This window comes from Apodemus sylvaticus, chromosome 8 (assembly GCF_947179515.1).
Source record: "Apodemus sylvaticus chromosome 8, mApoSyl1.1, whole genome shotgun sequence".
Lineage (NCBI taxonomy): Eukaryota > Metazoa > Chordata > Mammalia > Rodentia > Muridae > Apodemus > Apodemus sylvaticus.
This window is the reverse complement of record NC_067479.1, coordinates 83,502,625-83,518,451: the sequence shown is the minus strand read 5'-3', so window position 1 is coordinate 83,518,451 and position 15,827 is coordinate 83,502,625. Positions and strand designations below refer to the sequence as shown.

The 15,827-nt window shown below is 42.1% G+C and overlaps 1 protein-coding gene and 1 pseudogene across 1 annotated transcript; both read left to right on the top strand.

The window, feature by feature from the left end:
- The first annotated feature begins 425 nt into the window (after window positions 1-425).
- On the top strand, window positions 426-3,681 carry LOC127690988 (uncharacterized). The gene is made up of 4 exons (XM_052190557.1): window positions 426-579; window positions 1,406-1,568; window positions 2,678-2,809; window positions 3,489-3,681. The coding sequence occupies exons 1-4, from the start codon at window positions 438-440 to the stop codon at window positions 3,679-3,681; spliced, it is 630 nt and encodes a 209-aa protein (XP_052046517.1). The 5' UTR covers window positions 426-437.
- Window positions 3,682-13,586: 9,905 nt separating this feature from the next.
- On the top strand, window positions 13,587-14,135 carry LOC127690785 (protein TMEPAI-like; annotated as a pseudogene).
- Window positions 14,136-15,827: the final 1,692 nt, after the last annotated feature.

The window sequence follows — 15,827 nt, the reverse complement described above, 5'->3', positions numbered from 1 at the left end:
TTACGTTACATAAATGGACCCCAGAATTAGATTTATAATGGAGAAGAATCTCCCTGATCCACAGACCCTAGGCTTTAGGTACTAACAATGATTACCTGCTGATGCTGAGGCCCTACAAACTGTCCCCATCAAAAGTGTTTGACTTGTATTAAATCAGAGAGAAATATCTAGCTTTGTAAGGAGAATGTGCCAAGGGCTCGCCCCTGGGTCAAAAGAGATACTCCAGGAAAGAGTACCTCAGAAACTGGCCAATATGGTGCAAGCTAGTTAACAGATAGGCCATGGTACATGGCTAGTGACATCACCAGTAGTCACTTCCCTGGACAATCTCTTGTATCCATGAGAACAGTAGAATCTTCTGTGATGTCACCAGTGTTGTGGTGACACTAACTGCCATTGGGGTATTCCTTCAGAGCCTACTGGGTTCAGCATCAGACATGCTGTCCATGCTGCGCAGGATATTTCAGAGGGAGAATAGAATACAGACAGAGACCAGACCTAGGCAGAAGAGGCAGAAGGAGGCTGGCCTTCTGTCACGTTGGGAAACAAGAAGGAAGACATGGTCATGGGGAAGGCACAGTGAGTCCTGGGCAAGGGTCAGGGAGCCTCCTGGAAGAGGAGGGCTTAGGCGGGTCCTACCAGTAGTAGGGCTTATGAACTGGATCCTTGATATTACTCAATGGCAGACCCAGATTCAAGAATTTCAGATGATTAGTTTTGCAGAGAGCCAGGAATTTACAAGCCTGCAGTTGCTTTGCTCAGAGATTTTAATTTCCTGATTTGTGAATTATGTCAGGGGGAAGCTCTGTGAGAAGAGCAAAATGTCACTGTCAAGATAGAGTGTTGAAGCTCATAATCCTCAACAGTTTCCTGTAGTTTACATGAGTAAGCGAAACCAAGGACAGGGAAAGATATTCCCCTGCTCCTGAATCAAGGTCTCAGACACTTTGGTTTTGAACAAAAATGATGTGCCCTGATTCACTCTATGGGTTAGTGTAGTAGAGTGTGAGCTTGCATCACCAATTTTAAGAAGTCCTGACAGGTGTTCGCTTGTGGGAGATGTTAGGTGCTGGTGTTTATGGTCAATCTGATGGTGCTAAGCATTATGAACTACATTGTCAGACAAGAATTGACAGTGCCCTCCCGTGCTTCTTGCCTGCGTGTGCTTATACAATTGAGGGCTAGGGGGACTGCAGTAGTGAGTAAGGCTTATGTTTAGTGAAGGTGGTTGGGAACAGGGACATAGCTGAGGAGTCTAGCTCAAACATGATTTTCGGTTCTTTCAGGGATTCACTGTGTCTCTAGAATTTCCTGTTTCTTGGGCTTATGTTTGGGACTAAGCATAGTTTCTCAATTTCCCTGTCCTATTATCTCAACAAGTTTACTAGTGTTGATCTACCTACAGGGTCTGTTGGGAAGGCATCATCACAACTCTCCACCATCAATGAGGAGGAGCAGAGAATGAAGAGGTTGGACAAGCTCAAAAGGGATCTCCAGAAGATGGAAAATGAGAGAAATGAACTCAGGGGAATCCTGGCCCATTATACTAACAAGGACTTGAACGACAGGTAGTCATTATGCCCAGTTCTTTGCTGACTCTATTGGGCCCTCTATGTTAACCCCAGATTTCCTCTTATCATAGCAGGCTACAATTACAGGCTGACTTCATGTCCAAATTCATTTTGCTGATTGGATGTTCAAGACAGAGCCTGAATTTCATTCAGATAGGAGTGAGATGGGTTCACGGGCTCTTACGATGCCTCCAAAAGTATATCGGAGCCTGTGGCATGACTCAGAGTCTGGGATATGGGGAGTAGTATGTGAGTTCTCACCCTGCAGTTTTAGAAATCTGGACAGGTGTTGATTTGTTGGAGATGCTAAGTACTGTGTGTTTATGATAAATCGTTATTGTAATAGACCTGGAAGTTCTTTGGGTACAATTAGTCCTGTCAATATGTAGAGGGGCCCGGTCACACATGCTGCCTCTCATTATTTCTGGACTGGATGCATTTCATCGCTGTTCTCTCCAATTTTGTTCATGATACTCTGAGATGATGCCCCACCATTGCATCTATGTGGCATTCTCATTGTTTCTGAGTGTGTGTGTGTGTTCCACTTATGATCTAAGGAGTCTGTAGTATGTGATGGGGCAGAGATTTTCCCTAACTCATTTTCTAATGATTTTGATGAATCCAGGGAGCCTCACTTTGAGCAGGACAGCAAGTATCTTCTGTGTTCACTTTGTGTTCCCATTGAAAACTCCTGGTGTATGTTATAAAGCCTTTTTCCTGTAAATACTGATTATGTCCTTTGGAAATTTATGGACAAAAGTTCCAATGATTGACAATTCATTAAATGAAAACAGAAGTGCCTTCTCAGGATTAAGGTGGACCCAGTCCTGTGGCACAGGCTCCTGGAAAGTTGTTGGAGAGCTAGTCTATTCCTTCAAGGCCTCTCAGGGAGCTAAAGCATGCCAGCTCCCTTCTTTTACTTCCCTGGTTCTACTGGCCCCATGTGAAGAGTAACAGGTTTAATAAGCACCTGGGAGAACCAGTACCAGGGAGGAAGGATGTGGCATACAGGGGCTGGGGTAATTGACGATTCAGCTTGAATTGACTTGATCCCTGTATCCTTAGTTCATGGGGATATTTGCTCCTTGGGCCATGCCCTCCCACAGGAACAACTTTGAGAAGTTCATGCTTACAATGCAATACTACCAAATGATGACTGACCTCAAGAAAATGCCACAAGAGATCAGTGAGGCCTTGTCCAAGAGCCAGGAACTGACTAAAGAAAATCACTCATACTGGTGAGTGACTAACATGGTCATGACACAAGCACCAGGCACAGAATGTGTCTGCCCATCCTTGTCTTTGAACCAAAGTGAGGGCTCAGGTTATATACTGTTTGCCTCTTAAGAGGAATCTTGCCCCTTCAATGCAAGGCTCTAGGCTTTTTACCTCCTAGACACATTTTGAACAAGTGTGAAGTGTCTGTGAGCCCATCCAGCCATTTTTCCTTTCCAACTCAGTATCCTTGAGATAGTAAACATTTGTACCATCATGGAAATATCAATCAACCTTGAGCCTCTTGGGCTCTGAAAGGAGATTTATACTTCTGGTTTCTGTGAGACATACAGAAAGATTGTCTACATTTTGGGTGTCTTCTCTCCTAGAGAAGGTTTGCTCTCTAACTACAGACAGGTTTTTAACACCATGGGCTCATTAGTACACATAAGGCCCATGTCCTCTTCTGGAAGATACATGAGAACCTATTGGTGTCAGCCAGTGTTTTTAGAAGTACGTTGAGTCTTCTGGAATGTGGCTGTCCTCTGCATTTGACTTTACTCTATGCAATATTCCATGGCTAATCTGGACTATAGTCTGAGGATGACTGGGGATCAGGGCCCATGAAGGTGGTTGGTACATGGAGGAGTAGGAGGAAGATGGATGCTCTCTGGGAGTCAACCATTTTTGTTTTTGGCTCAGGATCAATAATTGCCAACTCCTAAGTGAATATAACCATCAAAAGCACAACGTCAAGATGTTGTGGACTGAGAAAAGGGAACTGCTACAGGAGCAGATTGCACTGGAAGAAGACAGCAAGCTAACGAACATTTTGTGTATAAAAGGCTGCGAGGTTTTGAATGACCCCTGTACCAAGCAGTATCAGGTAGGATGAATGAACATAAGGGGCAGGTTGCTCTCTTCTTTAAACATAGACACAGGCCAGCCCATGTAACCATCCTGAACCTTATCCAGGTACTCTCCTATGTCTCATCCAGTTGTTCATTTCTGTGATCATTTACAAGACTTTCTGTGGAGTTAGCCTCTTACAGGACACTGGAGGATAGGCAAGCAGATCCTCCTGCTGAAGTAAAAGCTGCAGTTCATTATGATGTATAATTTGAACAAACACTACCCACCTACATGCCATTATGTTAGAATGGTACTATGTGGGTACATCCATTTTAGTAGAACAGAACTTTGATAAAGTCAGGTCTTTAGCTCATTTGCTTTGTAGGAGTCATTTGGGTGCACTGCAAGATGGTCTCTATACCCTGCCTAGATCTTGTTTCATACAGAAAGAGTCTGAATAGTACCTTGACAGTTCTGTTATCTCTCCATTTTGCTATAATCCTTTCCTAGAACTTTGATTGTGGAGCTGACTGGATGAACAGGGATGTGTGAAAAACTTCTCTCATGCTGGGGTTGGGATTGAGACATGTGAGACTTCAAGAATAAAATGTCTCCAACTCTCTCACCATAGGCTAAGATGTGTGTTCCCTAAGCAGTATCAGTCCCCAAGAGTTGGATATCAGAGTCCTGAGTCTCACTTGAAACATTAGATTTTTATAGACTATATTCAAATCTTCTTCCAACATTGTGGTCTCTTCATACATTCCTGCTCACTTATGATTCCTGTAGGAGTGTGTGTAAGTGCATGTGAGTGTGTGAAGAATTGGGTGTGTGTGTTTGTATGTGTGTGTTTGTGTATTTGTGAGTGTGTGAAATGCATGTTTGTACAAATATGTATATTGTTGGTTGTGTTGAGTGTCCATGTATTTACCTGTGGTTTTGGTCAATCTCTATGTATCGTAGTCCCTTGAGCCCAAGTCTCTCACTGAACTTGAGACTTGCTGAGTATATCATGGGTATGGCTTGCTTCAGTACAGATTCCCCCTCATAGTTCTGCAGAGTGCTGCATTTCAGATAAATCATTGTCTGTTAATTCACTCACCTCCTTTGGACTGTCATTCAGGATGTTTTTTATATAATATGAATTGTGATGTGTTGTAAAATTTCTGGGTAATAACAGTGGAAAACTGTGTTTATTGGCAGTACCAGGGTCTTTTCAAGAATAGCATGTAGGCTTAGGGAGCAGAGTATGTTTCACCTTGGAGTTTGCTGGAGGATGATCTTGAAACCCTCTGTCTTAGGATCCTGAATGGTGTGTGGATCCACTTGTCTCTGCAGAGCTTATAACATACATAGGATTAGCAAGCATCTGCATGGAAAAAGTGCCTAACTCAGAAATAAGTACTGGCTGGGTAGTACAACCCAGGTTAGTCTACGAGCCTTATACATATTTTAGGTTCCACTACCTCCTCAAGTGACAGTAAATGTGCTGAAACATACCAGTATTTTTGTTGATCTCTGTGTGGGAGATGGGTGGGTGTGTATGTGTGTGTGCTTTTGTCCATTTATATGTTTGAATATTTATGTTGTGCATTTGAATAATGGTAGGTCCTTGTTGTTGGTGCCTGTATATACAGCTGTGTGTTCAAGTTCTTGTGTGTGTGTGTGTGTGTGTGTGTGTGTGTGTGTGTGTGTGTGCGTTCATGTGTGGGAAGACCTTCACTTGTCTCTGTGCATATTTATATATATTTATATGTACATATTCATATATTCACGTGGTAAGCAAACATCCTAAATGGTAAAAGAAAACATCTTTAATGAGAAAAGTCCTCTGTCATTTCATTTTGCATCAGGGAAACATCAAATACAGCAGCCCAACTTCATGTCTCTCCACCTATCACATAAGAAAATAAGGAGACAAGATGGTGTAAAGTCAGATTTTAAAGGGTTTGTAGAGGAAAAAGTATTTCTGTGCATAGAAATCATTTCTAAGAAAACAAAGGACTGTGGTACATAAAAATATGGAGGAGGCTGCTCTATCAAATCTATGTTGCTGAGAATCATAAAGGCTGGCTTAGCCATTGTGATCCTTGTCTGCTCTTGGAGAATCTTGCCTGTGCACTGGAAGGTCAGGGGGCTCGGTACATCTTCTCAGCATCCTAGTTTGTTTTCCTCAGTACCTGCTATAATTTTCTTTCCAACCTTGACTACATTTAATTCAGTTTTCTGTGGCCATGGAAATTTTACAGGATGTTATAATTTGAATGATTGAGTTCCTTGGTATTGCATCGGTACCGAGCCAAAAGGTCATATACATGGTGAAGTGCAAGAACAGGGCTGCCTCAGACACTTGGAAGTCTGAATCACAAACCCTGTGTTCTGTCTGCAGCTCTCTGTAGCAGCTGTTATTGAAAATAATTTGCTCTGAGTTAAAATCATCCTCCAGGAGTGTTCGGAAAAAATGATTATCCTCAGACATTGCTGGTGGTGTCGAATGGTGTATCCCTTTGAGATGCCATGTACAATTTTTCAGGAAGTTGAACTGCAATCCCCAATGAGACAGCAATCCCAGAACCAGAAGTAGGTGTCCATAGAGAAATAAGGGCAGATGGTGGTTTTAGATTTAGGTTTCATAGCAACTTCAAACTAGAAACTATGGAGATGTCCATCAGTAAAGGAGTAAAAATTACATTGCAGTTCAGCCTTTCCAGGACTATTGCCAGTGTGATAATGCATGCTACTAATGAGGCTTATTTTCCTCAAAATATTCCCAACAGAATCTCCTTACAGGCAGAAAAGTTTCACTCTGCATCCTGGTTATGGAGATTTACTAGTTGCCTGGGCTCATTGCTTTGGTTCCAAAGTCAAACAGGCTATGGAAATTGGAGGGCCTATTGGAAGATGCCACTCACTTTGGAGCCCCAGAGATTCATTGAATAAGAGGGAGGAACAGGCTGGTCCACCTCTGTCCAATGTGCCATGACTGGATATATAATATGCATGAAATATTGGAGAAATGTTGTATTTTACTTTAACTCCATCACAGTATATAGTTCATAGTTCAGTATCAAGCAATTTTTTTAATCTGAGAAACACATCCAGGCCCAGGTTCTCTTTTGTCCTTCTACTTTGGGGATACAGGAATGACCTCAGCTGAAGGGTCTTATTACATTGCCCTGCTAAGTAAACCTGGAGTTTGCTTGAGAGCTGACATGGCAAGTTCTCAGCAAGCCTTTTTCTCGTCCTCCCCTCAGTCTGAAATACTCCATCAGAAGCACAAACAGGGTACTCAGACCCAATACTTCTTCAGGAGCACTGAGTGTGCAAAGCAAGTGCACAACCACTGCATCTCATCCCTGTAACCATGGCAATCTTGGGCTGCATTTTTCCTTTTTGCTATACTATATGTGATGATGCCTTTATTTTGTTTAGCCTGTGTTCCAGCAAGGGTGCATGCTTGGAAGGTTTCAGAGAAGTGCTGAGGGACATCAAGATCTGCTGGGCATTCAGGAAGAGTCTGAGAAGGTCATTCTTTGCTGATCTTAATGGGTCATCAAGAATTATTTCATAGTGATCAGCCATGTGAACTTGAAAGCCTTTGTGGTATCATCTATAACACATCACGGGCAGAGCCTTGGAAGGACTTTTCCATCAGCAATGCCCCCCCTACCCCAATGAGGTATGCCTACTTTCATCTTGAAGATGTTCTTAACACCATTGACTGCCTTTGTACTATTTTTCCAAGGCCAGCAACAGGCTATAGGGCTCTGTTTCAAATCTGCAGCAATAGAATAATGCTTAGCTTAATTATAATGTTTGGGTTTTTGTTAGTATTTTGATTGTTTTGAGTATTTGTTTTTCTTTGTTTTCGTTTGAAGGTTTGGTATTTCCTATTGTTTTGTTACTGTATTTGATTTGCTGTTTAGATAAGTCTATATACTTCATAAGTTGACTGCCCCTTTAAGCTGATATTGAATAAAATTAATGAATTTTTATGAATAAAACATAATCTCTAATTTTTCTCTCATAAGGACCTACTGTGTTCATGTGTGGTTCACAATCCTCTAACAGTAATAGTATCAGGTGAGAATGGACCTCTTAAAGTATCATGTGGCTGAGGCTTCATAATTAGGTCCCAGTTATCCAGAGCTACAAAGAGAATTGTGCTTTTGATGTGGGTAGTGGTTGTCTTAATCAGGGTTTCTGTTCCTGCACAAACATCGTAACCATGAAACAAGTTTTGGAGGAAAGGGTTTATTCAGCTAACACTTCCACATTGCTGTTGATCAACAGATCACCAAAGGAAGTCAGGAGTAGAATTCTAGCAGATTAGGAAGCAGTTTCTGATGCAGAGGACATGAAGGAATGTTTCTTACTGGCTTGCTTCCCCAAGTTTGCTAAGCATGCTGTCTTATAGAACCCAAGAATACCAGGCCAGAGATGGTATGACCTATAATGGGCCCTACCCCCTTGAGCATTAATTGCAAAAATGTCCCACAGTTAGATCTCATGGAAGTACTTCTCCTACTGAAGGTTCTTTCTCTGTGATAACTCCAGCCTGTGTGAAGTTGACACACAAAACCAGCCAGTACAGTTTGTCAAACTCTGCAGATCCCAAAGACATGATGAAAAAAGTATCCAGTGTGTATCTTTATAGTCATAAGTTTAGCTACAGTTATAATGTACATCTTTGTGGATGATCATGTAGAACAAAAGTATTTGAAACACAACAGTATTTCTCTAATACATCCCAGGAAATAAAAATTTCAACTTGAGAAAAATTAAAAACCTTCTGTATCTTAAATGGAGTGCTTTGAATAAAAAATGGCCCTCAAAAGCTCATACATTTGAAGGCTTGCTACCCAATTTATGGAACTATTTTAGAAACACTAGGAGATATGTCTTTACTTTCTACTTTGAGAAAACATGTTTTCCAATTCCAACCATTTGCCTAAGAAGTCCATGAATTCATTGTTTTTAATAGCTGAGAAGTATTCCATAGTGTAAATATACGACATTTACTGTATCCATTCCTCCATTGAGGGACATCTGGGTTCTTTCCAGTTTCTGGCTATTATAAATAAGGCTGCTATGAGCATAGAGGAGCATGTGTCCTTACTTCATACCAGGGCATCCTTTGGGTATATGGGTAACCCAATCCCAAAGAATACACATGGAATGCAATCACTGATAAGTGGATATTAATTAGCCCAGAAGCTCTGAATTCTCAAGACACAGTTGACATACCAAATGATACCCAAGAAGAGGGAAAGATAGGGCCCTGGTTCTGAAAAGAATTGATCCACCATTGTAGGGGAATACCAGGACAGGGATATGGGAGGGGGTGATTGGGAAATGGACAGAGGGAAGAGGGCTAATAACACCGATGGGGAGGGGGGAACTGGGAAAGGTGAAAGCATTCGGAAAGTAAACAAAGAATATAGAAAAGAAAAAAAAAGAAAAAGCATGTTATTTATATTTCCACACTGGATTTAGGAAAATATGATTTAATCAAGATAACTTTTGTGTTTGTCTAGCAGGATGATTGCCAATGCTAAGCTCACAAATCTTTTTACCTGGCATGCAACTTTATGCTTTTGTGAAGATTCAATACAAGAACACAATTTACAACTATCAAATCGTTTATAGTTTCTTTTCATTGTTAGCTATGAACCACCCGTTTTTAGTTTGAACAAATAGTTTATTGGTTTTTTGGTAGAAGAAGCTCCTGACTCTTTAATTTTATCCTGACAGATAAAAACTTCATTACCATTCCACCCTGAACATACTTATCTCATCAGATACCAATAAAGTTGCTAAATACTCATTTGCAGAAAGATTATGGATTATGGAGAAAACAGTGTGTGTGAAGATACTTTTCATCAAAATACTCACAATATAAAAGCTCTTTTCTAGTTCCTGGTTTATTTTAACACACCAGCTTACCTGAGCACAGTGGTGTATGACTCTCATCCTGATTTTGGGATGCTGGGGCAAGTGTTCATGGTCAGCTCTGGTAACATAGCAGGACTCAGCCTAATTAAACTGAAAAAGAGAAAGTGTCTTATGACCTGGTATAAAAAGGACAGCTACCAGCTTTGAATACATAGTGGGTAGTATGTAAATGTCATTTGGTGGCACAGTTTGATGGCCTACATTCCAGACTTATAAAGGAAATAAATATTTTTTTAATGTGGGAACTTAAGAGATATAAATTTCCTTTGTAGAACAGATTTTACCTTGTGTCAGAAATTTTGTTGTGGTGTGCTTTTTGGAAAAATTACTTTTTTCTTGATTTAATCTTTGATAAATCATTATTCAACAATGAGTTGTTTAATTTCCATGAGTTTTGTACAAACAAGAGATTTGTTTGCTATTGATTCAAGTGTAACTACCATGTTACAATAGGATATATGGAGTTATTTCATTTTTGCTCAAATTCGCTTTGAAGCCCAGGATCTGCTCTATTTTAGAGAAGAGTCCCTGGGTTGTTGAGTAGAATGTACATTCTTTGGTACTTGCGGAGAATATTGTGCATGCATCTATTAGGTCCATTTGATATGTGATATCATTTGATTCTGTTGTTACTCTTTTTATCCTTTGTCCAGATGACCTGTGTTCTGGAGAGAGAAGAGTACTGCCAAAACTCATTATTATTCAATTCATATTAATCTGGAGTAACCAGAAGAAACAAAAATGTAAATTGAGACCATGGGAGTAATATGGGCTAACAGGATAAAGGTGATAGGAGAAAGGAATAGGAAAATGGGAGACACAGGAAGAGGTTTAATTTGAGAGGGAAAAGAGAACAATACAGAAGGACAGGGGAATTTTAGGAATAAGTAACACTAAAGTGTTTGAAATATCCTTAAGGAGACATATTACTTCATAGTTACATTAAATTGTATAACACAGAAAAAGGTGGGGGGAAGAGCTATACCAGTAAGTTACAAGTCTTCCTCAAGAGCCACAGACTATCTAATATAAATATTCAAGCAAAAGGCATGGGAATTGTCATGAGATTCCAAGACTATTTCAAAGAATCATACATTATTGATGCTTGTGGGGCCAGGGCACTTGGGACTGAAGGAAGCAGGCCTGAAGCAAGAGTCTGTTGAGGCCTGTCCAAACCCTGGATATCTCATCCTCAGATTGGCAGCAATAGGATTGCTCAGTCCCTGCCCATGTCCTACCTGTTCCAAAGCATGTAACCCTGTGCCTCACCTATGCCCACCATAGGAGGTCACTTAGTCAGGTTAAACTTTATTTTTCCTGGATACTTGTCTTGTCCAGTAGCACCTGGAATTCCACCTCATGCTAATAATTTATCCTCAGTACACTGGCACTATCAATGATATACAGGCAATATGAAAGCTTTCACAAATCCTCTAAATGTTTAAATAGCCTTTGATCCCCTCATTAAATGAGCCATTTCACTGAAGCTGCCTTCCTAGAATCTGTTTTCAACACAATCACTGCAGCCTTTGGATCTTTCACTCTTTCCATGCCACCTTGCTTTCCATGTCAAGATCTCCTGATTATGATCAACTGTAGGCTTATCAGGCCACTGCAGGTAGAGTCAGGTCCTGAAGAGCAGATGATGTCTTCTGGTAGCTCCCCAGGATCTGAAGGTAAGGCCCTGTTGCTGAAGACACTACAGGTTTTGAACATAGGTTTTGGAGACTTTAGCAATGTCTGAGTCAAAAGCCTCAACTCTAAGAAGGTGTTGTCACACTACCAGGAGGAAATAAGCAAGCTGTTTAGAAAGGAAAGCAGTCAATACTCCTACCTTGATGTAAAGTAAGTGAACTACAACATGGCAAGTTCTCTCCAAAGGTGCAAAAATAGTACTTATATCTTGGTGGAAGCCAACAACTGTCTACTTGGCTTCAAGGGCTGCTCAACAGGAGTGAAATGCCAACTGGAAACCTAGCCAACTGTTTATGAGTAGTCAGAACATGGATCTTGGGGAATATGCTACTACTGCTTTGCTAAATCAGTAAAAATCCTAAGTGTATTCTGAATATACTTATCCTTCTAACTAGAGGTAAGTACAGCTCTCACCATTTATTAAAGAAGCTTCTTATTGCAGCAGACAAAAACCACACTAGAAAGCCACAGCTTGTCAAAATACAGGTAACCACTGACTGTAGGATGTTCAGTAACATTTGATACATCTACAACATAATCCCTATACCTTACACTGATGCCATATCTCAGATAAAGGGGCAGAGATGTTGTAAGAGCCTGAGGACTAGGAAGTCTTCAGTAAGACTATGTCTTGGGAAACCATCTCATCGTGAGAATTCACTGACCTTTTGGTTAACAGCTGAAACACCCTCTCCTTCACACAATGCTGATCCTGAGAATCAACTGATCCTTATCTTGGCCGGTCACCTGGGGATGTTTTGCAGACCCAGCATTCCAGAAAAACTGCTAGATATTTGAGCCACAGTCAACATCTGACCCAGATGACCTTTCCTCTTTCTGTTCCTTTAGCATTCCCCCTCAGCCCCTCTCTACTTCCTCTCATGTTGTGTTCATAATCAGCAATTCAGCCTTTCATTAAAGAGGCCTTGACAAGACACCCTTTTTGCTTGGTCTCGCTTTAATTTCCTGCCCCTTTCTCTTTCAGGCTTGGTCCTCCTCGACTTTTCCCCACCCCCACCATCCGCCCCTGTCCCGCATAACTAGGTCCTTCGGGACAGGATAGGATACCGAAAATGTGGTTCATTTACACAATGGAATACTACTCAGCTATTAAAAACAATGAATTCATGAAATTGTTAGGCAAATGAATACTGAGTGAGGTAACCCAATCTCAAAAGAACACACATGGTATTCCCTCACTGGTAAGTGGATATTATCCCAGAAGCTTGGAATACCCAAGATACAACTCACAGATCAAATAAGCTCAAAAAGAAGGAAGAACAAAGTATGGACTCTGGTCCTTCTTAGAAGGGAGAACAAAATACCCACAGGAGGAGATACAAAGGCAAAATGTGAGGCAGAGCCTGAGGGAAAGACTGTCCAGAGACTGCCCCACCTAGGGATTCATCCCATATACAGTTACAAAACTAGACACTATTGTGGATGCCAACAAGTGCTTTCTGACTGCACCCTGATATAGCCGTCATCTGGGAGGCTCTGCCAGTGCATGAAAAGTACAGAGAGGGACACTCTCAGCCAACCATTGATCTGAGCACAGGGTCCCCAATGGAGGAGCTAGAAAAAAGACCCAAGGAGCTGAAGGGGTTTGCAGTGCCATAGAGGAACAACAATATGAGCCACCCAGTACCCCAGGGACTAAACCATCAACCAAAGAGTACACATGGAGGGACCCATGGCTGCAGATGCATATCCAGTGAGGATGGCCTCATTGGACATCCAAGGGAGGAGAGGCTCTTGGTCCTGAGAAGGCTAAATACTCCAGAATAGGGGAATGGCAGGGCATGGAACCAGGAGTTGCTGGACTGGTGAGCATGGTGAGGGGAGATGTGTTATGGCATTTTCTGGGGGAGAAACAAGGTAAGGGGACAACATTTGAAATGAAAACAAAGAATATATCCAATTAAATTTTTTTTAAAAAAACTTGCCATAAAAAAATATCTCACAATGTCTCAACAAGGCAACTGATGTCCTTGGTCTTTAATGAGCTGGAGGAGGTGCTCATCTGCTGAATGCCTGGTGCTCAAACTAGCCTGGCAAGCCTGTGCCCTGGCCACCCACCAGTGACCCGCATGCTGCAAGTGGCACATCCAGGGCATGCCTCCCCGGGACTCCCTCTCTTCGGCCAGGGTACCCTGCTCACCATGGAACCTTGGCAGCGAAAGGAGCCTGCACCGCATTGATCTCTGTTAGCCTGGCCAAAGCCTGGCAGGCCAAACAGGGCTTGCCCCTGCACCCTCTGCATTGCACTTCATGCCTTGTGCTGCCCATGACTGCTTGATGGGGGTCAACCGCACCACCACCGCTGCCACCACAGCCACCAGGCAGCCCAGTGTCTCCTGGGTGTGCAACTGCCAGGGCTCTCTGTTCCCAGCATGGAGATCAAGGAGCTAGATTTCATGGAGATCTTGGTCATCCTCATAATGATGATGGTGAGGGTGGTGATGATGATCATGTACCTGCTGAGCCACTACAAGCTGTCAGCCTGCTCCTTCATCAGCTGACACAGCCAGGCCAGGGGAAGAGATGACAGACTGAATACAGAAGGGTGCCTCTGGCCCTCAGAGAGTAAGCTGACAGGAAGAATGCAGGAGCTGCAGGTCTATGCCCAGCCTCGGCCCACTGACTGCCTTGCCGTGATCCCCTTCATGCAGTGGAGCAGCTTCCAGCCCACCATGTAGACAGTGCCATGCTGGGAGGCCCCTGTCCACCCCCTCAGCAATAGCTCAATAACTCAGGGGCTTCAGTGGCACCTGCTACAGCAGTGGTGGGCACATGGAAGGGCCGCCTCCCAACTACAGTGAGTTATACAGACTATGTTATAAGTGAGTAGGAGAAGGATCTCAAAGCCCATCCTCCACAGTGACACACATTTTCAAACAAGGCCCATAAACATACAGCCCATATACTCATAGAAACAGAAAAACTATCTATTCAGTGATAAATTGATCAGTGAAGAAATAAAGAAATTAAAGACTTTCTATAATTCAATGAAAATGGAAAAGCAGCATACCCAACATTTTTGGACACAAGGAAAGCAATGTGAACAGGAAAATCCACAGGACTGAGTGCCTGGGGGAACTGTGGTTAGCAACAAAAAAGGGGCAGATGCCAGGAAATCAATAGTGTCCCAGGATCCCAGAGAGATGACAATAGCTGACATGCCCAACAAAGGGGAGGGAGAACCTATGGAGACCATTTTCAGAGGTTAGGCATGGTCTCCCAGTTGAGGGAAAGTGCCACCCACCCATTTCCTAAATTGTAACATACAATTGCTCCTGTCTAAAGAAATGCAGGGACAAAGAATGGAGCAGAGAATGAAGGAAAGGCCATTCAGAGACTGCCCTACCTGGAGATCCATCCCACATGCAGCCACCAAGTCCAGACACTAATGTGGATGACAAGAAGTGCCTGCTGACAGTAGAGTGATACAGCTATCTCCTAAGATGCTCTGCTAGATCCTGACAAATACCGACGCCTATGTTTCCTGGCAACCCACAGGGAGCCCAGTGGAGAAGTTAGAGGATAGAGGGAAAGAACTTAAGGGGCCTTATTTGGCATCAAAGGGAGAGGAAGCCCATGTTCTTGTGAATGCTTGATGCCCCATATAGTGGTATGTAGGGCTATGAAGCAGTAGTGGGGAGGTGGGTGGGGATGCACCTTCATAGAAGTAGGGTAAGGGGGGGTGGGATAGCGGGTTTGCAGAGAGGAAACATGGTAAGAGGTTGAGATTTAAAACGTAAATAAATAAAATATCCTATTAAAGAAAAATGAGTAAGTTGTTGATAGAGAAAACAAAAGGATTTGGAGACATCTTATACCAGGACCTTCAAAGAACACCTGAAATTCTAGAAATGAAAACAAGCAAACATATTTAAGAGAATTATATGTCAGGAAACACTCAAACTCAGGACTGAAATAAAAAGCAAGATACAAAGAATCAAAAAAAAAAAAACCAAGAGCTGGTTCTTTGAGAAAATCAACAAGATAGATAAGCCCTTAGCCAAACCAACTAAATGATACAGAGACAGTACCTAAATTAACAAAATCAGACATGAAAAGGAAGATATAACAACAGAAACTGAGGAAATAAAAAACTTATCCTGTCTTACAAGAAAATGCTATGCTCAACAATTCTGGAAAATCTAGATCAGAAGGAACATTTTATTTTATTATTTTTAAAGGGATGAGTGCTCTGCTGCATATATACCCACAGGCCAGCAGGAGGCATTAGAGCCCCTTAGAGATTGTTGTGTGCCCCCCTGTGTTGCCTGGAATTGAATTCAAGACCTCTGGGGGAGCGGCCAAGACTCTTACCTGCTGAGCTATCTCTCCAGCTAAAAACCACATACTAAGGCTAAACAAAGATAATGTACACTATCTAAACAGTCCCGCAACCCCTATGGAAATATGAGTTGTCATTAAAAGCATCCAAACCTTCATATCATCTGCAAATAGTTTGACTTCTTTCCAATTTGTATCCCTTTTGACCTTCTTATGTTGTCTAACTGCTCTAGCTAG

Bases quoted from the DNA above. Each gene is read 5' to 3' on its own strand.
- LOC127690988 (XM_052190557.1), top strand. From the start codon at position 438: ATGCTGTCCATGCTGCGCAGGATATTTCAGAGGGAGAATAGAATACAG. The intron at 580-1,405 runs GTGAGTCCTGGG...ATCTACCTACAG, and splicing joins ATGGTCATGGGGAAGGCACA to GGTCTGTTGGGAAGGCATCA. The intron at 1,569-2,677 runs GTAGTCATTATG...GCCCTCCCACAG, and splicing joins AACAAGGACTTGAACGACAG to GAACAACTTTGAGAAGTTCA.